At 44.4% G+C, this 27,926-nt stretch overlaps 2 protein-coding genes across 3 annotated transcripts in view; both read right to left on the bottom strand.

The window, feature by feature from the left end:
• skib (v-ski avian sarcoma viral oncogene homolog b) overlaps positions 1-21,064 on the bottom strand; it is a 29,688-nt gene extending 8,624 nt beyond the window's left edge. Inside the window, exon 1 of the mRNA XM_071895216.2 lies at positions 19,797-21,064. Within this exon, the coding sequence (XP_071751317.2) occupies positions 19,797-20,693 (897 nt within the window). The 5' untranslated portion in view covers positions 20,694-21,064. The remainder of the gene's footprint in view (positions 1-19,796) is intronic.
• Positions 21,065-23,458: 2,394 nt separating this feature from the next.
• tmem51b (transmembrane protein 51b) overlaps positions 23,459-27,926 on the bottom strand; it is a 6,663-nt gene continuing 2,195 nt past the window's right edge. The window contains exons 2-3 of one of the 2 annotated variants that reach the window (XM_071895229.2): positions 24,933-25,371; positions 23,459-24,451 (exon numbers count right to left, since the gene is read on the bottom strand). In XM_071895229.2, the coding sequence (XP_071751330.1) occupies positions 23,965-24,451; positions 24,933-25,357 (912 nt within the window). In that variant the 5' untranslated portion in view covers positions 25,358-25,371 and the 3' untranslated portion in view covers positions 23,459-23,964. The remainder of the gene's footprint in view (positions 24,452-24,932; positions 25,372-27,926) is intronic. The other variant, XM_071895228.2, reaches the window with a different exon arrangement.

Below are 27,926 nucleotides of genomic sequence, written 5' to 3'. Positions count from 1 at the left end.
CAGTATGTTGACAGCAGTGTCCAAGTGACTGTCTCCCTTAGAGGATGACCTCACTGTAGGAAGGGCTCGGACGTTATTCCAACAGACAGGATAGCCCCAACTAAAAGACATGAAACAGATATCATTGCAGATTACACATTATTAGCATGAGCATGTTTGGTATGGTCGTGAGTCACAGTTATCTTTGGAAATGAAACGTGCTCAGCGTGTGGTGTATTTATAGATGCACATAGCGCCAAATTCACTGGATACTTGTCTGAGCCCCCATGTTGTACTATTGGAATAAGAGAATTAAACATTACACCACAAGATCTCAGGGAAGACTGTATGTAAAACATACAGTGCTGTAGTTAGGAGCCAATAAGGGCAGACACATACTCTCTCTTTCTCTCACACTCACTGACTCGCTCACTACAGCATACACACACACACACACACACACACACACACACACACACACACACACACAATGCCTTTATGCTTCTATTCACATTTAGCACACTTACAATGTAGGAGCAGCTGCAGTGCTAACCAGGAGGCCGGAGGGGGTGAAGGTTAACGAGAGAGAGAGAGAGAGAGAGAGAGAGAGAGAGAGAGAGAGAGAGAGAGAGAGAGAGCGAGAGAGAGAGACAGACAGACAGACAGACAGAGACAGACAGACAGACAGAGAAAGAGAGAGGGAGAGAGAGAGGGAGAGGGAGAGACAGAGAGAGGGAGAGACAGAGAAAGAGACAGAAAATGAGAGGAGGGGCAGAGAGAGAGAGAGATGACCTACCCTTTTGGCACTTTCTTCAATGATCATAAGTGAATTCTTACTTGAGAAGTCACGCAACTTTAAAGATCATCATGAATCAAAGAATAAACATCTTTGAGAATTTGTGAGGAAATCTGATTTACAAGCCAATTACTAATTTGGGTTTGGTTGATTCTGGGTACATAAACTACTCACTGTAATTGGGTACAGTGATTTGTTGCAGGGCTACAGCTAAACAAATCAAACATTTAGTGTTAAAAGAAAGTACTGCTGTTATTCCCCTTTTTTCCTTCCTTGCACCTCTACTCTACAGTATCCACATGCACAAGAGCCTTAAAGAAAGAGCTCTGACCAGCTAGCATTAGCTGTAATACCACTGGAATGTATAGCAGTAAATCAGATTCATTGTCTATGTGCTCCTGCATTGAATCATAGGAAAGTTGTAAGGAACCTTGGTCACAGCAAAAAAAAACATGAATGGACTCCAAATAGGCACTTGTTTGAGAATGCTGCTTACACCTAAAAAACAGACATTCTCAGTCCATTCTGATTGTTTTTATTGCTGTCCCTACATTATTTGATCGTTTCATAAAGTGCCATGCAGCAGCGTGGCAGAAAGATTTCCATTTCCATTTCCATATCCTGACTTTCATACATGTGTGCGTGCCTTCACAGAATCTCTGTTGTGCATCCGATGGCATTACACTGCCCCTCATCTGATTTTCTGCTGGTGATGCATCTCCGTATTTAAATGATCTATACTATAGTATTCAAATTGCATCGCTTTGTTGTTATAATTTGGGGCAAAGTCAATTTAATTCACATAGTTTGAAAGGCCTTGTGATGCTCTGTCACATGAGGTTGTAAAACCCCAGTAAGAGCTGGCTTAACTGAGTGGTTTCCCCTTGAATCAGGCTTATAGCTATAAATTGCAATGCAAACTAGACAGCATTGATTCAGAAACTCCTTATCTGGGAAGTTACTGCCAGCTAGTAAAGTTATTGCCTGAAAGGAACAAGGAAGCAACTTCTAAAAATAAAATGAACACTGCTCAGTTTGCTGTGATGAATTATGGAGTTAGACTGATGAGGATATCTGACAGGTTTTTTTATTTGAGTTTCTTTAAGATAATAATTCCTGAAACAGCAAGAGATTGTTTGAGTTTGAAATGAATAGGTGTATTTCATGACACAATGTAAAAGAAATGTCCATTTTAACAAGTGTGTTAACATTGTGTTTTGTCCTAAAACCTTATCTGCCAAAGCCCTAAAACAGTTTCACTTGTATCAATGTCTTCAACATGGCATTATTTGAAAGAAGTGGAACAACCTGCCTAGTTTCAAGATATTGCTACTAAAAATCTTCTCAGCCTATTCATATATTTCTTTAAAAACAACCCACTTCTTTTTGGAAAGAAAGAAAATAGGATTATAAGTGTGAATACAAGATAGGTTAAGTGTTAAGTGTGAATACAAAATGGACTGTTTTGCTTGGTGGGTTTGAAATAGCAGTAATGACAGAGATGAGTGAAAATCTCAAAAACATTGCTATTTTTCTTTAATGCCCCTTTTTCACTGGTGAAGACCCACTCCACCCATTCTGAAACAGCTGGATGTGTTGAAAGCCCATCTCTTGTCAGAGGTCTAATGTCTCCAGACTGAAAACCTTGGTTCATCACTGATAAGCACATCCCTGCCTGTACGCAGGAGCATGTGCGCTGCTGTTCTAGTCGCTGGCATACTCCCCTCTGCTCCACAGTGAGACACTAAGTCCAGAGTCTGACTGCCTGAGTTTTAATCCCGCAGATTAATGCTAATGCCACGGCAAAGAAGGCAGAAAGACGATTAAAATGTCACTGGATAACCTCTCCGCAACCCAAACAGAAACAGCTCCAAATACACAGACCATTATATCACCCACAGTACCTGGTACTAGAAGCCTCCACTCCACCTCCCTCAGAGGGAAGATACAGTGAAAGCCCCGGATCAGGACAGGAGGAGAACTGAGAGACTGATGAAGGGCAGGGAGAACAACTGGTGGACTGCCGGTTAGACGGCCAGGGTCTAGACCTTTGGTGTCTGGGAGATTGACAGGCCAGATGGACGCTCAGATCCCTGTGTTACCAGCTGACTGCAGGGGATAAAAGGGTCTCCCTCTATCACGTCAGGGTCAGAGCGGTATTCAACTCAGTCAGTAGATGTTTTATTTTAACGGAAAATGATTCATAACACCTGGAATACTTCAAGATGACAGCAGTGTACCTCGAGAGTGTCGAGTATGTCTCACTTGACAGTTTGCTGTTCTTCTCAGCGCCTATTCAAATAAACTCTTGAGTCAAGATTTCTGCTAGGTGATGAGACAACAAGTCATTTCCCACAAACACATGTGACTATGAGGGATTATTTCTGCTGTCCTCCTCACAAGCGTTTAATCTGGCCATTATTTCACTGTCTGCTCTTTTTACCTACCAATCGATCACACTGGGTCTGTTCTGTAGCAGGACTGGACCAACGTGCTTTGGCACTAGTTTATGAACATATCCTGCAGACTAACATACAGTCAAAATAATGCCACCAGACTAGGTGGTTTTAATCATTTGTTTATGAGAACCTTTAATCATGCAGCACACTAACACACAGCAATTCTCATAAATAAACAAATCAACAACAACCATGTAACCAATGAGCGATCAAGGCTTGGAGATTTTCAAAATGGTAAAGCAGCTCACTGGTCAGCTGAGCTGTGGTTCGCCTGTCCCGCCTGGTAAGCTGAGCCACATGACCACATGCCCCCCGACTGGCCAGTAGGAAGAAGGGCAGGTGGCAGGTTTATTTGGAAAGATGAAAATGGGATGAATACCAGAGGTTAAGAGGTGTGAGGGGACGGGACGGGACGAGGGGGAGGGGAGGGTGGTGGAGGGGTGGGGGCCATAAAAACTGTGAGAGGGCGAGGTGAAGTTAGGGTCACTGCTCACTCAGGGTCCCATGTGATGTCATTTCACCGACACAGTATCTGTCCTGGGAACTGGTTAGGAGGTAATTGGCTGAACCAAGGTAATAAATCCTTCTGAAATTTATAGACACCATTCTGGCCATTCTGTTGAAATGCTGCCTTCCTGGTCACCAGGTTAGAAAACCTCATTTCTGCTCAACCACTGTTGTTTCAATGACCATTCAAACCATTAAATGCCATGAGACTACCAATTTCATTTTCATGTTAATGTTACCGTTGACATGTGATATGGCTGTTAAGGACTGATAGATAATCTTGGTGTTTGTGTAACTTTGAACTTCAAATTCAGGTCATAAGCTTGGAATCAGTCTTATTTTCATAGTTTTGTGTACTGCGCCATTACATGTAGGTATTTCTCTTGGGTTGGACAGCACAACCAGAGAGCTACAGTATTTGAGAGGGGCTAATGCGTCCATTCAGAATGACAGGAAACATTAAGAATAAGAGACCTTATATTAGGAGCAATAAGGAGCCTGGACATGTAGCTGAATGGAATTACAGTGCCAGGAAAAAATACAAGAAAGCCAGTGGGTTTTATAAGTGTTCTGCCAATTAACTGCCAACACATTTTCCAAAATACATTAGGGTTTATTGTCTCTGCGTATGTCCTGTCCTGTTCTGCTCTGCTCTCTCTGGTAAAACTGCAATCTGACTCAAATGTACAAGGGCCCCACAGTGTGAGTATGTGTATACAGTAATATTTGACAGAGATCAAATAGCATTTCACTTGTTTCCACTTGTTCAAGGAATTGTCTCTAAGGGAAATAGGGGATAAAACACCCACAACATCCGTTCCTCAGATCACACATTCCATCCTTAAACACTGGTTTTGCTTCCCTCCTCCATTCATAAGAAAACATATCTGCTTACAGGAATAATTGGGTGAGAGGGCTCTGGTCTTGCAGCTTCCATAAAATGAATACGAGCTTTCTAAAATGGAGGATTGAGGGGCGGGTGGACCACAGCACCTCTTGAATTCTGCAATTTGCCGTCTGTTTCTTGACCCTGAAAATTCTTGGAAATGTCTTTTTCCTGGATGATTTTATTGCACTCCTCTGAATCTAGGGCCTGTGTTTTTCTCCATAGCAACCACATAACAGTAGAGCCCAACTAAGCTCTGACTCAACAAACAGAACTCCACTAAATACCCATTTCAGCGCCAGGGTTTTCCCCTCGCCCAGCTCTCTTCCAACCCCTGCCCAAGACAGCTTTAAAACAGAGGCTGAATGATTGCACTGACCATGAATGAAGACACATGCTGGGATTAATCAGGGCACATATGTGCCTTGGTACGTAAGATATGTGCGGGAAATGGCCTCGCAGTCTCCTGCGGCACCTCAGGTGCTGTGTTCAGGCCGTTTTCAAGCCAGAACACTGACAAGTACAGTACAGCAGGGCAGGCAGCAGCTGGGTACTACTGCTAACCCTGGGGAACCTGGTCAGTGAGACGAGCTAGCTTAGAGCAACAGCAGGTTCAGAACACATACACCGGACAGAGCATTACATAAAAGTCTGTCTCTCTCTTCCTCTCTCTCTCTCTCTCGGTGGGACACAGGCGCTTTGTGGCCCTAATGTAGCCGCTGAGGGGCAGGCAGGCCGGCCAGGGATTAGAGTGCTGCAGGCAGGCACAGGCCTGAGAAGAGGGCATAGTGTGTGTAACTATGTAATCTCCATGGCCTTTCCCGGACAGCAAATCCCTGTGACCAGCAGGTTGGATACTCACCACAGATAAACGACAAGAGACACAGAATGTTGCTATAAATTCAAACTCGTTTCAAATACAATTAGTATTAGAGCTATCAAGAAGCCGTTGTATGAGATCTGTTGATGGACTCTCAGTCTTTATTCCTACATTCACTTCTAAAAACCATTTGAAGTCATGTTTTTAAATTCATGACCATCATATATTGTTAAGAGAAAGTTACTTGAAAGAGATCAGAGCATTCGTCCTCCTCCCACCACCTGTCCTTGAATCATACTCATCACTTAGCACGCCAGGAGAGGATTTAGTTTGCTGCTTTCTGATTGGTGAACTGTCAACCTTCTTGTCTTGACTAGTTAAGGCCATTCCTAAGAAAACAGGACATGTCTGCTAAACTGTAACTTAAGACAACAGTATGCTGGGCTGGAGTTTCAGCTGCTGTCGAGCAGCTGTAAGGCAGTTAGCATGTGTGGTTGCTCTCAGTCTTACAAGCCTTTCAGAGACTTTACCCTTGCAAAAACATGGAATCAAACAAAATTATCCTTTATTTGTTGCATGTAAGGTCATTGCAAAGGGCATGGTAGGCTGCCAACTTTTCTCTTTCTCTCTCTCTCGCTCTCCCTGTCTACCTCGTAGTGAGCAAAGAGGAGTATGCCACAGGGAGGGGAGGCCCTACACAGGAACTCAATAATAACTTTCAGCAGTCTAGCCAGGAGGCTGGAAGCCCAGACTGCGGCTGTTCCCTCCTGTCCTCATTCCTCCCTCCGCACAGCCCCACGCTCCTCCCTTCACCCTCCTCCTCCTGGCCTGTGTCTGCTCCACAGGACTGATGCATTCTGCAGACAGGCCAGCGCTCTTAAAGAGACACAGGCCACATTTTTATCCCCTGAATCACTGCAGTGGACGGAACCACTAACTGAGAGCAGAGTCCCTTATTTCCAGCCTCTCAATCAAGGGCCGGTGCTTTTCTTTTTTTTTTTTTCACCCCTTTTCTTAAAGCTCAAGACTTTGACATGACACAAAACGTGAGGGAATAAACAGACTGAACTATGTGGAGAGGCTCTCAGTGGATCTTGGGCTGAATTCTTTCACTGTGGCAGCCTGTGAAGGAGCCTTTGATGCTTTCTCTAAAAAGCAGGAGAGGGGCTTGTCAAGTGCAATCAGTGGTCTTGGCCATGAAAGTATATTTGATGCCATTATCATGATAATTATTGGGGACACTCCAATAAACCTAATAAGAGGGACTTTGGAACAAAAGTGCCACCGCTGTGGGTACTGCTATGTAGATTTTCCCATTCATAACAAAGACTACACTCTGGTGTCTGCCTCAGCAGCAAAGCATAGAGACATACAGCACCAGTTTCAGTTCAGTGAGTACAGTATGCACTTATGTTGGTTTCCATCAGTAAAAGAAGTCAAAATGTTGTCTAAAATGTTGATAAATCTCACAGGTACTGAAGTGAGAAAGCAGCACACAGCACAAATCATAACTTCTTAAGATATTACGGCTGGTTTTCAGCCCTACTAGATGAGAGAAAATCATTACCTTCAAGTTTTACCCTCCTCTCATATGAATTAACTGGTTGGACACAGCATAAGTCGCCTAAACAGTGTGTGACTGAGTGGAGCCATGTTGAGCTGTATACCACAGCGAGGAAACGATTAAAAATTTAATAGGGTTGAGTGACACAGAAACCTACAAGGGCGTGCCTGCCAAACGCTCTCATTCTTTTGCTGTCAGCACTTTTCTTCTCTGGATAATACAAACTGTGTGAGAAGGCAAGGGCCTGGAAATCCAACCCAAGACAGACCAGAGAAAGAGGTCAATATGACTAATTCATATAACATACATGTTAACTTCCCCTTTTTTTTAGGGGGGGGTGGCATATTGGAATGGTATACACAACTAATATATGTACATATAGGAGGCTTGATCAACGTAGAGGGATTTCACGAGGTATAATAATAAATGTCTTGAGCTGAACTGAAAGCGCCATGCCCCTGTAATATTTAAATGTCTTGAAGGGGCTAAAGGGTTAACACATCTCAGCTGCAGCATTACAAAAGATGAAATCTCTATGGGAGGTATCAGTGCCAGAGTCAGCAAAGCAGCACAGTCCTCTGCAATGATAACCCCATTCTGGAAAACCAATAAGCCGAGCATCCAGCTTCAGATGGGCCAGAGAGCTCCAGTTCAGGCTCTTAAAGCTGGGAAAGAGCCATCCAGCAGCATATTACTGGGACTCCAGTGTCCTCCTCACTGAAATCTCCATGAGAATCTTACTGGCCTGCAAGTCCAGTATTTTCATGGCTTAACAGCATTGTTATTCCCACTTAAGTCAGATGTGCAAACAAAATAGAGCCATCTGACTATAAGATTGTCTGGATAAAGGGTAAGCCTGGATCTGTAGTCCTACAAAACAACTAACTGTTCGTTACTCGGTGGTGTGTAGAGCACTTTGAGAGGGTGACGCATACCCAAACAACACCAAGCCATTGAATCACCGGTGTTTACGCAGCCACATAATTCTGCACCATCTGTGGGACTCAGGTCTGATGTTCTGCATGGCATAACAAGCTGATGGCAATGCCATAACAAGGGAGCACACACTCACTGCTACGCCGAGCTGAATTCCACTGAAACACTCTTTAAAAATATAGCACACTCATTAGATCAAAAGAAAAACTCTCAGCCAGAATATATCTTCTGGATAAAAATATTCACAGCAGCAATAATAGTTTCATAGCGACATTCTCTCCTTTTTGCCCTCGAACTCTGAACCAACTGTCACCTCCCTTCACCTTACAAAGCAGATTGTAAGATGAAAAAAAGGCAATGAACTTCTGACCTGTCATTCAGACTGCGGAGGAAGCTTTGCAGCTCGGGGGCAACTAGAGTCCACCATCCACTCTGTCTCTCTTCCCCTCCATGTCTCACCCTACCATCCCATAAACCCCCACTAAAAACCTCCTGCTCCCCTTTTTATGGCTGCCAGATGGCGGGGAGGCCTTCTTGCCTCTGGACTTGCCTCTCCAGTCTAGTAAAACCAGTTGACCTCGGCAACATAAAAACTGCTATTTATGAAAAGGCTTGGAACAAAACACACAAACATCCTGCCACTGAAACAATCAACGCCATCTCATCTCCCAGAGAGCCCTTTTACAAGATGAGAGAGAGAGAGAGAGAGAGAGAGAGAGAGAGAGAGAGCGGGACAGAGACACACATCACACACATGCAGTGGATATGTACCCCTGCACTGGGGCGGTGCGGTCCAGATGTAGCGACTACACCCAGGTACATTTTTTTTTATGTGAGAGGGTTTTATTTGCGTGCCTTGGGTGTGAGCGCAGGACTTTGGCAGCCTCTAAATTTCTCCCTGAGAAACGGAGAAGCAAAACAAACAGAGCCGTCTGCATTCAGGTTGAAGCTGAACCACAGAACCACAGTCTGGCCTGCGGTTCACAACATTCTGTTCCAGCACTGACTTCACCTAAAACAAACACTCTCAAGACCGGTCCACCTCAGCCAGAGGGACAGGAATCTGAGAAAAAAAGTTTAGATCTGAACTCCATTAACAAATCCCTCTCTCATACAGCTATTTCAGTGTCAAGGGCTCCGATCGATGTTTGCACCAAGTGTTCTGTTCAAGTCCTTTCATTCGCTTGCCGTGCGTCGAGTGATTCCAAGGTTTGTGAGTGTGCAGAGTTTAGTGCGGGCAGAGGGGGTTAAAAGGGCACAGATCCCTTCCTTATAAAAGGGCAGTCCAATCAATGGCTTCCTTTTACTGCAAATCAATTTAAGTGATTATCTGCTCTTCCAATAACAACTTTCTTCCCCCTCTGCTCACCTCAGATGCCCCTCCTTTTCCCTACTTTATTTGTTCTACCAGTTGGAATCTACCATTTATGTCCTGCAATTCAACCTGACCTCCAGGCAACCCCTGCCATGGCTGCCTAAGCCATTAGGGTAGCTGTGACTCTGGGTTATTAGTGTGATAAAAGTTTACTGTCCCTCCAGCCACTCTGCAAGGCTGCTGTTTAACGCCTCTGAGGAACAAGTCTATGGGACCTTTCACACTGGCCCACGTAGCAGATTGGCCAGAGGGCATTTGGTCAATGGGCCAATACACAAATACAGCTTTGAATTTTTGAGAGTAAGAGTGAAATGTTTAATTCAAACATTTGCGAAAAGCGACAGAAGGAGCGACTTAAGAGCAAGTCAGTATGATGAATTAAACTAGAGCATCCCTGTGAGTTGGCTTTGTGGAAATATGTAGACTAGAGGGCTAGGGGTGGTTGTCTGTGCTATGTTTTCTCCTGTGCGGCAGGAGTTGTGGGCAGCCAAGCTAACTGCAGCCTCAGCACTTCTCTCCATATTCTCCAGTTTCAAGCCAAGAGAGAGAACAAAGGCAGAGAGCTAAGCTGCTGCAGAGGTAATGAGGACAGAGGCATGCAGTACACAGGAGTGTGCCCTCAATAACGAGTGCTGCTGCAGTCTATGATGGAGTCCTCTTGGACAGCAGAAATAAAAATCCATGCAGCCATTCCCAGCAGCCACTCTGCCTAGTCTACCCAACCCACAAACAGCAGTGAGAACTGACTGACTGACTGCAGCCCACCCCATTTTACACTGCAGCGCTGTCTACCACAAAATGGAAACCACAGTGTGGCTGGAATTTGCTTGGAAACACATCTAGATATTATGTACTAAAATGAGATGCTGAAACTACATTAAAACCATTTACTCCATTGAGATAATTTAACTAACATACATTATCTTTAGTATGAGAGAATGTTAATTTCACCTTTCAAAAAGGTTGATAGATGGCTTGCACTGTTACAAGTATTGTTGGTAATTTCTTATGTGTAAAGAAATAATACCATGCAATGTAAAGAAATTCAAATAAGTTTTAAAGTAGTAGCCTATGTGTGTTACTGTAAAAAGTAGCTTATATGACAGACCAGTGAATTCATAAGAAGCTGACAGTGATGATGGACTGACAAGAAATCAACCTACAATGTGCCGGGTGGCAGAGCTGCTGTCGTTGTCCATCAAAGTTGGTGCTGAAGTTGCACAAATGACCTAGGCTTAGATTCAGACAGTGAGAGAGAGAGAGAGCTGAGGTGCAAGGGCTGGGGAAAGAAGGGCACAGGAGGGCACCGAATTGAGGAAATCCACATTATTGCTAAGGAGAATCCCAATTAAGCTTGAGGACACACCCTCACCATGAGTGTCTGCCAAGGTCTACCCCACTCTCCAGCTCACCAGTTGGAATCAATAATGTGATTAAGAAGGATAGAGGATGTGAAGGGAAGAATTTTTAGAGCAAAAATAAAACCTGGAACTGTGGAAGAAAAACTCCAAAAGTAGAAATGTGTCTTTCCGGATTTGGCATTCATTACACACATAATATCCTTTTCTAAGCCTAAACAATGCTTGGTTGTTGTTTTTTCGTGTTTTCAAAGCACCAAGAAAGAAATGGGAAAACCACTGTTCAGCTCCCCAGTCCTGCTACTCCTGCAGGCTGGTATGAGCTCCATCTCATTACCGATTATGTTTGATATCTTCATATATTGCATCTAAATATGAGCAGATGTATGGCTTTACTCCCACTCATTGAAAATAATGTATTGTAACATCCTACATATTTGAAAAAGTAACTAATTATTTTAGCTGCGTAACTAACGGGTAAGCATTTTAAGTATTCTAACACATTATTTACCCCAAATGTCTTTAATTTGGAAGTTGGAGTCATTCCATAGAAAGGCTGTTTTGGCAGCTCTTGGCTGTAAAGCTGTGTCAGTGCTGGTCCATGCCAGCCCCACCCCATTAAGGCCGAACCCTGCACATCATGTGTTTCCACTTTACCGATAGGGTGGAAATGACCTCAACGCAGTAAAAGATGACAGGGGTGCTAGCACTGTTCACCAGATGTGAGCGGAGAGAGAGAGAGGAGGAGGAGGAAGGGGAGAGAAAACCATTCGCCTGAAGAATTTACTGCAAACCCCTGAGGAGCCCTGTGATTGAGGGTTCAAGTCGAGCTCCAGAGGTTCCTGGTGTATCTCAGCAGCACTCAGCTTTGGGGAGGACATACCCTGCTGGCCTGGTCAGATACAGAAACATACGTACACGCACGCACACACACACACACACACACACACAAACACACACACACACGCGCGCAGCCATGCACGCACGCTTACACGCACGCTTACACGCACGCTTACACGCACGCTTACACGCACGCTTACACGCACACATCCAAAACCCCACTGTCATTCCACTGCACCTGCCAGCAACACAAAAGCCACTTCCTCCCACTGTGTCCGGCCAAGCCCCTTTATCCCATTTAGTGCAGCCTGCACCACAACAAAGGCAGAGAAATTAGGGATCTGCGTTGATGATAGGGCGACTAATCCCTTTGGAGGGACTCATTCTATCAGCAGCCTGTACAGTTCGGCAGCTGAAAGGGGTGAATTAAATATGGACATGCAGAGATGGGCGTCTTTGTAAAGATGAGTCCACTAACAATACCCTGTTATTACCTCTGGAATAATTCATACATTCCATATGGGACACAGGCCTTGGCCACGCTATCATCTCTGCATTTGATTTAATGTGATCGGCTGATACAAGGTCGCAAGTGAATTGATTATCTCCAAAATATCTGTTCACTTTATGTTATGGTAATGTTTTCCAATAAAAAAAATGCTATCTAATCATAATTCTTATTCATTTCCTTACGTAGCAGGCTCTCTTCTCTCTAGTCAAGGGCTTCATCAGATCGTCAAAGGTCACATCACCTTGCAGCGAAACACATACCCCTCACTGTGCAGCAGATTAAGCTGTTGCTGCCAAAAGGAGAGGTGATTACTCAGTTTTTGATGATAATCTGAAAAGCAGCTTGACATTTTTAAGATGATGTGTGTGCTAAACTCTTCTCTTGACGCGTCCATTCCCTGCTTAAGACACAAGGCTTATAATAGTCTCCTCATTATAGGATAAAGGGCGGGCCTGCACTGCAGCTCTATTTCAGGCCATGGCTGTCTGTGTCTGCGCTCGTTGACTGGCTGGAAATGAAGCCAGACGCTTGTCAACGCCACAAGCGCAGGGAGGCAGGCAGCCCTACTGGGCAGCCAACACAGCGCAGTGCAGGGCAACCCTGCAACTATTAGACACCTGCACGGGGGGGGGCGGGACGCTGATGAGGGAGGGGGTGTCCTCAGCATGTGAGCCACTGTGCCCCATCTGTACGCCTGTCTCTCTAGATGTGGACCCTGCTGTACTGATACAGACAGGGAGAAAGGGGTGGAGCAGGGGGGTGCGACAGTGAGAAATAAAAGAGTGACGCCTTTGCAGTGATACATATTGCTTTTGAAAGAGGGGACTTCCTGTGATAAACAAGAAGAACAAAGTCAAAGAGAAAAAGATTCAACTGACCAGATACTGTTGTGGCAAAGAGTGACCATAACGGATCTTCGGGGGGATTGTAATACTGAATAAATAACTTTGCCCCTCGTTGCAGTAGAGACCGCTAGGACAGCTGTGCTGAATTCATTTGATACGGGTGCCTGCTGACAATGCTGCATTGCCCCATCTCTGCAAGAAAGCATGTTGAGCTGGGCTGAAGAGCACACAGAGGCTTGCTGTTTTTCACCAACACACAATGGTGGTTCTGCTACAATCCAAAGCTCTGACCCCTGCAAAACCGGCTAGGGGAGACGACCATGTCGGGAGACGGTTGATTCAATGCTCTGCCGGCAGATTGTGAGATGGAAGAGACAGTGCTATTAGATTAGATTTCAGATACAATGACCTAGAGTCAGAGCAGATACATAAGATGATAGGCATCCCTAATAGCACACAACAAAACGGGAGAGAGCAGAAAATGAGGATCCCACTCACTTTTTCATTCAGCAGGCTCTTGAAACTAGCCTGGAGATGGAGATAGAGGCTGGTTAGTAGGTCATCCTGACAAACTAGCAACTTGTTTTCTCCCTCTCTCTCTCTCTCTCTCTCTCTCTCTCTCTCTCTCTCTCTCTATCTATCTATCTCTCTCTCTATCTATCTATTTATCTTTCTGTTATCAAAGGAATGCAGGCTGAAGATGGATGGCAGGGTTTCATCGCTCCAAAATGAGGCACGCAGCCCTCACACCCCTGGAACACTACAGTAGCACATGTGCGGTGTATGTAGGCCAGACTGAATACAGACTGATACAGCATGTGCTCACTACAGTGGAGGTGGAGATCTAAGTATAATGCAGGGTGAGGGGGAGTAGAGCAGGAGATCTCAGCGGAGGAGGGAGGAGAGAGGTCTGTGTGTGTGTCCCACAGGGTTGAGGAGGTGTTAAATGGAGGAGGTGAACGATGGTGGCCGGGCAGAGGAGGTGTCAGACGAGGAGGTCTCAATGATGGAGAGGGAGCTTTATACACTGCTGACCTGTGGGAGAAGTGTGTGATGCAGAGTGGAGGAGGAGGTCTGAGTTGTAGAAAGCAGCAGCAGCAGGAGGAGGAGGAGGAGGAGGAGGAGGAGGAGGAGGAGGAGGAGGAGGGACTCCGAGTCACAGTATGGAGGTCACAATGAAAGAGGATGGGCAGTGAATGGAGGAGGGTGAGGTCTCTGTACTGTAAGAGGTCTATGCTCTGTGAAGTGTGTGTGTGTGTGTGTGTGCGTGCATGCTCTGGCACGCTTCTCTGAGCCCACCAGCCAGAGAGCACGAAGTTCTTATTTAGCACAGGAAGAGCAGCTCTGCTTAGCAACCACAGCCGCCCTCCAATCACAGGCGTACGGAGGAGACTCCAACTGAGGACGAGTCCTTTCTGAGTGTGAGTGGAGTCTGAAAGAGGCCTCTGAATGTTGAGCTACACACACGTGCTCACACACACAAAATACGTCTGTCAGGCTAACTATTAGTCCAAATTGTGCTTTGAGCTATTATGTCAGCAGCAGGTGAAGGCACATACACACATACGCGCGCACACACACAGACACATTCACACCCATCTGTTCCTCTTACAGTATGTCTCTCCTCCATTTCTCTCTCTTCTGAACTAAGCAGAAAGTTCAAAGTTAATCTAAACCATCCTAATCCTAAAATAAATTATGCATATCCCAGAGAGCAAGGAAGTAGTGTAAATCCCTAAAACAGTTATTCTCCTTTTCCACAGCCACACGCAGCAATTTGGCACTGCACCAGTTGCAACTGAACTGATAGCAGCCTGATAGTGAACTGCTAGCCATCAAAACTGGAGGCACGTACAAGATTTGGAGCAAATGCTGTCTGAACACTGAGCAGTCTGTTTGGTTTAGCTGCGTGAGCTAATCCTCCTGATAGCTTTGGAGGTGGTTGGTGGGCGGAATGTAGGCGAGAGCAGCATGCCGATTTGTCATATGGCACCAGCAGGGCCTACTTCTGCTCCGGCTGGAGCTCCATTAGCACATTTCCAATGTGGTCTGACAGTTATGCAGCTTATAACTGCGGGTCATGTAAAAAAAAAAAAAAAGAGAAAAAAATTACGGGAACAAATATTGCAATATTAATGCTGTTGGCCTCAAAAAGCTCTTCACAAACACGCTTGAATTGGAATCTGCGATTGCGCCGTTGGTTTCTCTATATAACATATTCTCATTATATCTAATTCCTGCTCTAATTACAAAATTCCAGAGGGACTGGTAATAAATTGTGAGGATGCTTTGAGTGGGCCAGGGAATGAGGGGAGCGCCCATTGTCTGTGGCTGATGATGTAAACCAACTAACATTCAGTCTGTCTGAGCCCCTCTCTGTTCCTGAAGATGTTGTCCAGAGAAGATGATGGTTTGGATGTGGACTGTGGTCTCTACATTCCAGGAGTTATGTAGGATTATCAGAGTTTAAACCCCCTGACTGCAGCAGCTTAGTAGCTCAGCCAGCAGCAGATGCAGACTCCAGGATTTCCTGTCTCTACACCAGATGGGCCTGACTCTTAATCACAGAGCTGGAAATCAGGAGGTGATCGAGGAGGAATTGATGATGATTGTGGAATAACACTAACCCAATATAGGCATCTGTTCTGCCACTGACGGATTGACTGACTGGCTTGCTGGTTGCAGTCACAGCCAGAGTTCATCTCCTCCCTCATCTCATCATCACTGATCAACACTAATCATCCTCTTTCCTCACTGCACTAGTTATACAAGAAGTCTTTCACACAGTAACACTGTATCGTCGAAGTTTCACGAGAAATGGAATGAAATAAAAAGCCCTCCGCTTAAAATGGTCCAAAATATTTGAGCAAAACGCTGTATGAGGACAGACAGTCACTACTACAGGCTCCAGTCTGACATTGAATGTATAACCAGGAAGCCACTGACATGGCAAGCGTGGATTTCCCACCCTGGGAGAGGCTGGGGGTTAGAGACCTATCCACACACCACCTAAAGAAACAAGGCATTAACAAAGAGAAATGGCTGCACTTCACAGCCACTGAAAGGCCCGGCCCCCAAACAAAGGAGGCGGCAGGTCTTTAGCACACATCACCCACAACAGAACCCCAGCTGACACCCTTTTAACATGGGGTCACCCCTAGGAGAATGGAGGCCACAACCCCTGGGAGCTCCTGACACCCCTCTCCCCTGACACGCTGTCCCTGCTGCGGCCAAACGCTCCTTCTAACAGTCACTCCAGAGATGAGGTGATGCTCTTCTGGGGGGGCTGGTCAGTGGGGAGCTGGCTGCTGGGGGGAGGGTTTGGGGTTGGGGAGACTGCTTTCAAAAGAACGCCAATTCCCAGAGAAGGGTAAAGAGGAGAGGACAAAACAAAGACAAAGCAGCAAACTAGCAACACATGAATTCACTGCATTACAGTGCCTGTGCTGCAAGGGTTAGAAATACAGAGAAATGTGCTAAATCTGAATAAGTTGCGGCTGACCCGATGTGTATCTGGGTGGTGTGGGCAGGATGGGTCTTGGCTGGCTGGGTCAATGCTGGGCAGACAGGGCCATCAAGGGCCAGAGGGATGCACCATGTCAGCTTTTAGGGCTTCTCAGAGGTCAGCAGACAGATGGGAATGGAAATGAGCCGGCAGTGAGCTCATTTTAATCTGGCCTGCACAGCTGATCCAGTCATTATACATGCCTGCTCACACGCAAACACACTCATATACTCACTATACATGGAAACACATGATACAGGCATACTTGCACACAATCCTGTACAAATACAGATGCACACAGTTACCTGACGGAAAAGAGGGAGAGATGTGTTCATTCATTCATTCACTCACTCACTGTGGTTTACAAAAAACACACAGCCCTTTACACCTTGTCCTCGACACTCAGTTGATTGGTTTGGCTGCAGGTTTGAGGCTAATCTGACAGAGTGAACAGAACAATGGGTTGAGAAATGGCATAAATTGGCCTCACTTGAATGGCTTTAATATCTGTTCCATTAAGGAGGGTCTACATGGGTCTCTGGAGTCCCCTTTTTCTCTCTACTCAGTCAGATGATTGATCGCATTGCTCTCACTTCTTAAGATTTTTTTTTCCTACATTTAATGCTCAGAAGCATTTGACATTGGATGGAAAAAAAAACACATTTTTGCAATTCCAATCCTCTTTCTTAAAGACTTCCATGCTAATCAGAAAAGTTAACATTTGCATTATTATATGCAAGGTTCAGTACAATTTGGTAACTCATTTGAATTGGATTTAAAATTCAAGGTTACTTAAAATTAATTTTTTGGCACTGTGTCGGTGTGATAATCATCCAATATCTCTGCTAGCTCAACTGTGACTAACGTAATGTGGTGGTGCTTTATTTGCATCATGCTGCGTTTGAGAGTAATGTTTGTTATCTATCCACTGTGTATCCCTCTGTCCTTTATCAGACAGCCATCTGGCCAGTGGACTGGACACAAGGACATTTGATTGGATGGTGTGAAAAGAATGGGGGTAGGCTGGGTCAGTGTCTTTGGGGAGAGGTCAGGGGTCATGGCCCTTTGACAACACATGTCAAGGCCTGGCTCACACACCCTGCATCTTCTGAATGAGAGTCTGCAGCCTCCTCTCAGCAATCTGCCCTCATCTGCACATTAGGCAAGAGCTAAATGACCAAATGCTGGATTTGATGCAAAACAGAGACAATGGTTCACTGGTCTCATTCCCCCTCTGATCCAGCTTCTGCTTTTGTAAGCAGGCTGCAAAATGTAAGAAAACAACTTGCATGATTTTGTTTAACTAGGCAGATCATAGTAGACGTAATTCTAAATTGCCCCAAAATCTCTCCAGCAAACTTCAAACTTTAAAAAGTGTTACCCAAAAAACAAAGCACATCACTGGCAATCCTGTAACTGCACAGACCACCATGTACATTAGGTGGGAGTCTAGACAGATGATACAGGAGGTAACCTTCGAGGTTCTCTCTTATTAATAAAACACTCTGGCATCAGAGAGAGGCTGAGGCAGACCGATAACATTGAGTTTTTGTTTCATGGGTAAGCTGAGCCAAGGATGGTCTGCTAGCAGCCCTGTCCGGCCTTTCAGCAGCTTGCCCTGTCAGGCTGATGTATGGGAGAGCGCTGGTGTGCGGCTCCCTGAGGACCAGGCCTGTCTGCTAACTGGGACACGACTGACAGTGAACCACAGCAGACACCCCCCCACACACACACGCACACCCCCCGCCCACTCCCTCCGTGATGCTCAGCCCTGTATATATCATACACACTGAAAGACTGTCGGCACAAGACTCACCATTTTGGAAAATATGCAACACACAGATGATACATCAAGTCCTGCTGACTGCAGTCAGGAAGACGCAAGAAATAAGCCACAGGTGCAAGATTTTTTTTCACAGACAGATATTTCTTCAGGCTACAAAGATTTTGTCTGGTTTCCATGTCCAATTCTCAGCAAAACACCGTATAAATCAACTCTACCTAGAACTGATAGGGAAAAGATGCTTTGAAAGCACTGTTTTCAAAACTACCCAGTGAGAGAATTGTGCAATTATTTGCTACAATCAGGATCTCAACCTGAATATTTCTAAAAGGAGGCCAAAAACTTAAAAGATTAAATCAACAAAATGACCCTATCACTTGATCATTTATATCTACAGCATCATCCATAATAAACCGTCCTCCTATCATTATTTCACATACATTTTCTAGAAGCAAAATAAATCAAACATCCAAAAAACATTTTCCCAGAGCATTGTTTTTTAAAGAGAGTATCAAAAGAGACTGAGGTTTCCCTGTGAGACATCGCCTGGCTCCTGCTCAGACTGGAGCAGCACCATGGTGATACATAGATGTCCAGTCATTAGCAGAGTCCCACACAACAGCTGCTGTGTGATGAAGGAACAGCCACCTCGTCTCCTGGTCCTTTGTCCATACTAAACATCTCTGACCCACGCAAGGAGCCTGTACGGCGACACGCACGCACACGCACACGCACACACACACACACAAAAACATACAGACCATATCCTACTCTTACCAGTCACAACCCCTCTTCACACACACATCTCCATATCCCAAACCTCATTAAACTCTTATCCCCTATCCCACCTTGTGGCACCATAATGGGTTCCCCAGCCCCCTCTCTTCTCTCACACTAATAAAATATATCATCGGGGCTCCATTTATCATAATGCAGATGCCCTTGGGTAACCCTGGGGGGTTCTGGACCAGTTAGATTCACAGGAAAAAAAGAGGATGGGAGGGATGCTCAGGGGTGTTAGCTGATGGTTAGAGGCTTTTGACGTTACCTTTCAAAAATGAACAAGGTGAATGAGGCTTAATGAGGTGTTTCATAGTGCTGGAGCGCGGAGGGAACAGACTCAGAATATGACAGTCATCCGGAACAGAAAGATGTGATCTGACACAAGTTTTTGATTTGCATTATAATTCTGTTGGGGGTGCTGTTGGTGATGTGGAGGTGTTTTTGCACTCCATTAAGACTGACATCACTTAGAAGATATATAACAAATTGAACAATTTTAATTTAACCTTTACTTTACCATATAAATCCCATTGAAATTATGAATCTTGTTTCAGAGAGACCTGGCCAAGAAAGCAGCATGTGTATCATGCATACTATATCAATCAAAGTAGACAATGACAGGCCTAATGAGAGGGGCCAGCATACTGGCTCAGCACCAGGCCCAGGGCCTTCCAAAAATGAATGTCTGATCATGTAGTAGGCCTGTTGGGCTCTTGAAATTTCCACTTGAGATACACAATTTTAGCAGAAATTATCTGTCTGTTAAAAACAAGCAAACACAAAATGCTGTGCTATTTCTCAAAGGCAGTGGCTGATGGTTAGTAGTAGGGTGAGATAGAACAAACTTACTCTGCACGATTTACTGGAGAGCTTTTTCGTCAGATCATATTTTCCTTTTAATTCTTTGAGAAGCTGCTCCAGGTGACTCTTCTCCTCCTTCCCGGTGTAGTCCGGGTCCAAGAGCACATAGGCCCGCCAGTTAGCGGAGTCGAACCCCCAGTGGACTGTCCGGTTCTCAAGTCTCTTGTGACTGTGGACCACAAACTTGTGAGGCGGGTACATGAGTCTGCAGTCCATACACTGGATGCAGGCGGCACTGGGGCTGGTGTACAATTCTGGGACAAACAAACCTTTACACCGGCCAAAACATTCATGATACACTTTGAAGCTTTTCTCTGTTCGCTCCAACTCCAGGGAGCCTACCAACTCCTTGTTGCAGTGAGGAGGGTAGGTACCACCGTAGATGAGAGCGTTGCAGAGGCGCTCAGCATCCGTCTGAGTGATCAGCCCGCAGGACGGAGCCGAGAAGGGCAGGATACCCACGACTTTGAGGATCTCCAGCTGGTCTGCCGTGCACCGGGAGCAGTAAATGTGCAGGTCGTCGCACACCGAGTTGATCTGCTGAAGGGAGAAATCCCGCAGGACGCTATTGAGGATCTGCGGCAGGCAGAGCCGTTTCTCCCCGCCGACCACGAAGCAGGAGATGGGCTCCCGCTCCAGGACCGTCTCGCACCTCTCCGTGGAGCGGTCGGATGGGATGAAAAGCGGACCGGACATTACCGGGGGTGTCTGGGCGGGCAGGTTGAGCATCATCTCTGCGGATTTTCCATCTTTATTGAAGAGGATATCCTGGTGCCACCGAGCGGAGAACGCCGCCGGTCCGCCGAGAGAGCGCATAGAACTCAAATGAAACTGCTTCAGAGTTTGTTGAAGTCCGGGATGGGGCTGAAAGCTCGTACCCTCCATGTTTTCACCAGTTAGAAAAGAGAGTTCAAAACTCAAAATGAGAGCTCAAAATGACTTATCCTATCAGATGTCCTCAGCATCCGGCAATACACCCAATAAAGCGTCCAATGAAGCGCATTTCCATGTCACCGGAGAAGGTTCCCAATGCGTCCATTCAGAAAATTGAACACTGTTGAATTCATGGAGACTATTCTTGTAAACAGACACGATTAAAGTCGACAACTCCTTGACTCAAAACTCGTAGGCGAGTAATATCCAACGCACAACCACTGGGTACTATGTTTCAATGCGCTCTGCTGCGGTTTTACGCACTCCTAATGTGCGCCCGAAATATGCCTCGTCTGCGCAGTCTGGCGTACTCTCACTGTCTGTCTCCCTCCTCTCTCGATGTGTGAGTCTCTCTCTCTCTCCCTCTCTCCCTCCCTCTCTCTCTCTCTCTCCCCCCCCCCCCCCTCTCTCTCTCTCTCTCTCTCTCTCTCTCTCTCTCTCTCTCTCTCTCTCTCCCTCCCTCTATCTCTCTCGCCCTCTCTGTTTGTTTGTGTCTGGTTCAGTCATTGAATCCCAGCCAGGAATGTGACTGACTCCCCGGGCTGGCTCTTCCCTCAGCTAGTCATTCCTCCCTCTGCTTCATGGCAGCTGCAAAAAGAAAAAAAAATCCTTCTGAGCTGAAACAAGATGAAATGGGCTAGCAGGGAGCAAGGGTGGAGTTTAAGAGAATATACTTGATTCTGGATAAATACATCTACTCACAAAACATGTTCCTGTAAAATTTTATTAACAGTATTAACATAAACTTCAATACTTCAAAATGTCAAGCAGTGCAGATTTATAATAGTGTCAGCATACATTTTTGCCTTTCTTTAATAAAACATTTCTCTTGATCATGCAAAATTAAGCCTAGAGTATGTAGGTTATTTGTTGATGAAGGTTAGCCTGAAATTAGTGTTTTCTAAATTAAATAAATAAATAAATACATACATACATACATTAATACATACATACATATATGCATACATACATACATACATACATACATACATAAATAAAGGGGGAAAAAACACTTTTGTTTTTTTTACTAATAGGCCTACCAAAAGTTACAATAGCCTACTATAAGCTACAACCAAAACTCCAACTTATGAATTGTACTATCCCTTAACCCCCAAATACCAAGCCTTCTTGTAAATGAAATTTGTAAATGTACTTTGACCACGTTTTAAAGCTGTGTGAATGTAGATAGATAGATAGATATATAGATAGATAAATAGACTTGATATTTGAGTATATCAAGATAATTTTTATTAAAATATCAATCTCAAAGCATCAAATGCAGCCTACATTTTTTTTTTCAATATTACAGCTAATAAGAAATAATACAGGTATAAGCTAGTCATAAGCCGGCCATTTAATTTATAAACAGGCCAGGTATTCATATTAAGTCCAGATTCATAACACCACCACAAGCTCATGCATAAAGCACTTTTACATCTCCCTCAGACAGGAAATTATACTTTGCACTTAACCATTATATTCTGTCCAGCCTTCAGGCCTAATTAATTTTATTGTTTTGTTCAAAGACACAATAATAGAGGAGCAAAGATCACTGGAGAGCTATGGATTTCCTCTACGGTCTGTTGCTTTTATCCACCACTGGAGGGTGCTGAACATGAATGAATCAGTGTTGAGATGACGACCAAAAACTACAACTGCTTCACCTCAAAATAAAGTATTTAATTACGGTAAACCAAATGATGATGGCAACCAGGGATGCAGAAGTAGAAAGATGAAAAGAGGCTGTTATATTAGTTTGCCCTAGTGACACAAGACACAACAATGACAAAGCAAACATCTACAATTACATTTTATTAATCGCACATACAAGAGAATATTTATCTCTTTCAAAATAAATACACTGGCATCAACTAACAGCATGCAATTAAAACAATCAACAGAAATGGAACAATGACTTTTTATTGGTGGGTTAGAGTCAAAGCAAGTGCTTTGAGTAGAGATGACTGACACGCAGGCTTGTGGTTTCCTTTGTATTCAGCATGTTTTCCCATTCACTCAGTATGAACGGTCTCTTAAGTTGCTAAAATAAAGATGATGGCAAGAAGGAGAAATAAAAGTTACAAGCAGAACTCATTTTCATCAACATTTTGCAACGAAAATATAGATCTCAACATGATCCTAATTAAAATACTAAAACAATATTTATTCACCAGTATTTTACAAATATTACAGCATAAGGTCATTAAACATTCAATGATACGTCTTTTGAGGGTGCATGTTACTAGAAACACCACATTGCATATTACATTGTATATTTAAGTCCTAATGTCACATCCAATACCAGAATGCACAACGGTTTACCTCTAGTGTCATTATTCCATAGCGTGTATTTAGGTAGATTATAATTTTTTCCCAGCATTTCCCCTTTTTGACAATCCATATTACACATTATTCAGACACCATTTTTTATTGCCTGTTAATATCCGTCAATAAAGATAACTGGAAACAGCTTCTTAAAAGATAAAAAAACAACAACATAGAAAAAGCAGATAGACATTTACAAACCAACAGCTCTAACAATTCATAAATCCTAGGCCTCAGTGCATCTTCAGAGCTATAAAACATAAAAAGGTTGTATATCTGTTGCTTAGATGCTTATACTACTGAGAGGTTTCCCAGGTAATTGGTATCCCTTTTTCCCTTGAATCACCACACACAGCATCAAAGATATTGTCAGGATTCACAACCAATCAGTATCAACATACAGTAATTTTAATAATGACATTAATCATTTTCTGGTGAGGTGAAAAAAATATATATTTAGAGTAGCTAGGGAAGTTGTACAGTATCGCATACATTATATTTGGCTGCTAAATAAAACCGAATGGCTGTGCTATCTTGGCTTGTCATGCTTGACATGACTTATGACATGATGTAAAAAAACAACATATATCATCCCAAGTGTGACAGCTGATCATAAAGTCACACAGATCTATACAGAGTGTAATGCAGAGGGTAAACAGAATAATAATAAATATGCCAATCCATATGCTTCATCAAAAAAGAACAGGGGATGTGGTTGAGAAAATCTAATTTCAGAGTGTTTCGCTGTGCCAGGATGGACTCACAGCTAGACCCATGCTGCTATCCTAGTTAATACCAACCTTGAAAATGAGTTTTCAGAAATGTCAGTCCATCTGACCCAGTGAAATTTTTATTAATCACACGCAGGAACATACTCTGAGACATAAGGGGGGAGGCGCTATCCTAATTCAGGCATCTTATCGTCATACTGCGGTGGTGGAGTAATTGGTTCAATGGTCACTGGATTCTGTGTGGGGCTGCGGATGTGGAGGCGGAAGTCCTTCAGGTGCAGTTTGTCTGACTTGATCCTCCGCACCCGGAGCGGCCGCAGTATACGGCTGGCCCGGCTGCTGCTGCGGGCGGGCGGGTTGGGGTTGGCTGCAGGTCCAGGGTCGGCCTGGGGCTCGGCCTGGGGCTCGGCAGCAGACGGCGCGGCAGCGGGAGCGGGAGTGGCAGCGGTGGTGGTGGTGGGGTCACTAGGCGGGGCTTCCTCCGCCGGGCTGTTACTGGGCTCTGCTCCCTCATTTTCCACGGCAGCAATGATGTCCTCGTAGGACGGCAGCTGGGAGGTGCTTTGGCGCAGGTTGCTCTGGCGGACGGGGTAATCGCCACTGCCGACGACCTCCTCGTAGCTGGGTACGGTGTATGTCGGTAGATCCTCACCTCTGGAAAAGGACACGAGATGACGTTCGGTGAGAGAGCACCAAATAAAACAAGCTTCACAACCATAAATAAGAGTAAATAATCATAACAGTATTAGAACTGCTATAATAGAAATAGAAATTCCAGAATGTCTCCAGACCTTCTTTTCTTAGCTGGAGTTGATGATTTTGCTTTATGATTGCTATGATGCAGGCTATTAGTGTCTGGGCAGCATGACCGCATCAGGCCACATTATTGTATAACTGAAGATTATTCTTCAGAAAAACAAATATGTTTATATTTCATAAATATGTGAAATTACACTTGGTCTACAACTATGTAATATGTAATCATATGTGTACTAGTCTTTTCCCCATACTTTTGTAGAATTTTGTTCCAATTCCATAACTTTTCAAGACCTGGATAAGAATACTGAAAGTTGACAAGCTCTTAACATCAAAGTACATCAATGTACCATGATGTCACTTGAAAGTCAGCACTCACGTCGTTTCCTGCTCCCCAGCCACATGATCCATGAAGGGGGCTCCCGCTGCCACTGGCTGTCTGCTTCTGTCTTGTGCTCTGCGCTTATTTCTCACCCCTAGGCAAATGGCCAAGAGCAGCATGGCTGTCCCGACCCCGACCAGCACCAAGGCCACAGATGATGAGGACTTTATGCCGTCTGCGCTGTCGTCTTCCTCATTGCTCCCTGGCACCGCGATGCTGGAGTTTCCTGCTGCAGTTGTGTTCTCTGAAGCTTCTCCGTCCAGCGGTATCACAGTCCACACTATCATGACAATACCCAGGGCGATGAGTCCGACTGCCAGGGCGCACAGGGCATAATGGGCGCCTGAGCTGGTGCCCCCTGAGCTGGAGGACCTGCTGGGAGGGCGATCACCGCCCCCACAGAGACCCCGACTGGAACACATCCCTGAAGGACAAACTGCAAGTAAGACGAGCAGCAATACAGTGAAAAGAGAAAAAGGGGGGGGGGGGGGGGGTTGCCTGGCCTATAATGTGCAAGTAACATTAATAACTCATGACATTTACACAGCAGCATCAACAGAATCCACCTGGCAAGGTGCTATAATATAGATTAAACGAGTACTTTCAGCCATGCAGCCTGACTGGGAAAAGATGTGCTCCAGCCATGCTGTTAATTCCCATTAAGCACACCGGTCGTGCTTTACTGGTTGCTATGCCAACTCTTGTGGTAACCAGGGAGCTCATTAGCAATCTTTTTCTTTTTCATTCTTATGAATATATACCTCTTTGAAGATTATTTTTGTCCAATACACATGCTGATAACTGTTGTATAAAAGAAGTTCAGAGGAGGCTAAATTAATCTTTTTTTGGGTTGCCCAGTCAGTAAAATTGTATCATCTTAAAGCTGATTACTGTAACCAGCATTCATGCAGCATCTTTAGGATCGTACCAGCTACTATAACAACATGAATCTGACTCACCTAAACTGTAAAGGTGTAAGAACTGCAACAAGATCATTTCAGTGCAACATAATATTTATAAAATAAAAAATACGCAGGAAATTTCAAAGCCAGGCAGTCTTTGTGAATGACAGTTTGTTAAATGATGGCTTCTACCGTTAAATTAAAATATTTAAAAGATTAAAATAGAAAAAAAGTGATTACTACTATTTGGATTGCCACAGCAGTGAGACAACAGGTTATGATAAACTGTAAATATCAAGCATAGTGGAAGGCCTGTACAAGTCCTGACATGAAACACGAACTGGAGAGACAGTTTCATTGAAAGGAATGATTCATACGCAAAGAATGGAGTGACACAAAACTATGGTATTAGGGAGCATGACTGTAGTTAAAATATTACTCTGGCAACCATGAGACATGAATCTTAAAATCCACAATGCTCTACAACAGCTGAAAATGTTAGACTTTAGATAAAATTAGGGCCAGACATGTACGTACACTCAGTGACCACTTTATTAGGTACACCTAACAGGACACATTTTTCCCCTTTTTCCAGAACAGCCTGAATTCTTCGAAGCACCGATTCAACAACATGCCAGACATGTTCCACAGGGATCTTGGTCCATGCTGATTCGATAGTGTCACGCAGTTCCTACAGATGTTGTGGTGGCACATTCATGCTGCGAACATCCTTGTTCCACGTTGTCCCAAAGGTGCTATTGGGAGTAAACTAAAGTCACTGTCATGTTCCTGGAACCATCTTGAGACGATGACGCGTTATATTGCTGAAAGTATCCATTTGAAAAAGGGTAGACTGTGGCCATAAAGTGACACACCCGGTCAACAGCGTTCAGGTATGGTGTCACATCCAAACAATGCTCATTTGTTATTACTATGGGGCCTAATGTGGGCCAAGTAAACATTCCCCACACCATTACACCCCCACTAGTTGACACCAGGCAGGATGGATCCATAGATTCATGCTGTTTACACGAAATTCTGTCTCTGCCATCAGCATGTCACAACAGAAACTGAGATCCCACAGCATTTCTCCACTCTTCAGTCATCCAATTTTGGTGACCATGTGCCCACTTTAGCTTTATCTTCTTGTTGTCAACTGACAGGAGTGGCAGCCGGTTCAGTCTTCTGCTGCTGTCGCCCATCTGCTTCAGTGCTTGACGAGTTGTGTGTTCTGCGATGCCCTTCTGCACATCGCCGCTGAACTAAGCTGTTATTTGCATACGTGATCCGCCTGTTAGCTTGAAAGAACGAGTCTTGCCATTCCCCTCTGATCCCTCCCATCGACAAGGCGTTTTCACCCACAGGTCAGCAGCTGACTGGATGAGTTTTGTTAATCGCATGATTCACTGTCAAGAATGAGCAGTTAGCACAAATAGAGAAGTGGACTTAATACAGTGCCCTATGAGTGTATACTGCAGACAAAATTCAATATTGGCCCAATGTCCTCACCAGCAAAGCATGAAAGTCCATAGCTTATGACCATGAATGTTATATTGCAATGCCAACTGATTGTATCTTTTTGTTGACACAATTTGGCATATATACCTAAGCTGAGTCACCATTACCCCAAAATGACTTTTATGCTACAACAAAAGATTTATGCAGTAGATCCTAGCTTTGATCATAACAAGGATCAATATTGTATCGGTCAGGCTCTCGTTAAAATCAGCTGTACTACAAAGCAGGAACTAATGCCAAACTGTCAAACCTGCATACAAAGGAACAGCCAAATGTTACACAATACTCCTGTGGGGAAAGGCAAGTTGTAAAGTTGTATTGACTACAACTTGTATCATGTTTGCCTTCACATCCTGAATATCCATGTAGTTCACACTGCACAAACATGTTAACAGGAGACGCAGACAACTGAAAAAACAGCAAGCTCATTGTTGCGTTCGTGTTCTAAGACAACTTTGCTTTCCGCCACCTCTTTTTTTGACAGTTTTACATCCAGAGTACTGTGGGAATCCAGACTTGAGGGCAAATATCTGAGGTGACCCAGATTATAAATGACCTAAACTGCTCATGA

This window comes from Centroberyx gerrardi, chromosome 5 (assembly GCF_048128805.1).
Source record: "Centroberyx gerrardi isolate f3 chromosome 5, fCenGer3.hap1.cur.20231027, whole genome shotgun sequence".
NCBI lineage: Eukaryota > Metazoa > Chordata > Actinopteri > Beryciformes > Berycidae > Centroberyx > Centroberyx gerrardi.
Note: the sequence above shows the minus strand (reverse complement) of the source record. Positions and strands in the feature narration are given on the sequence as shown.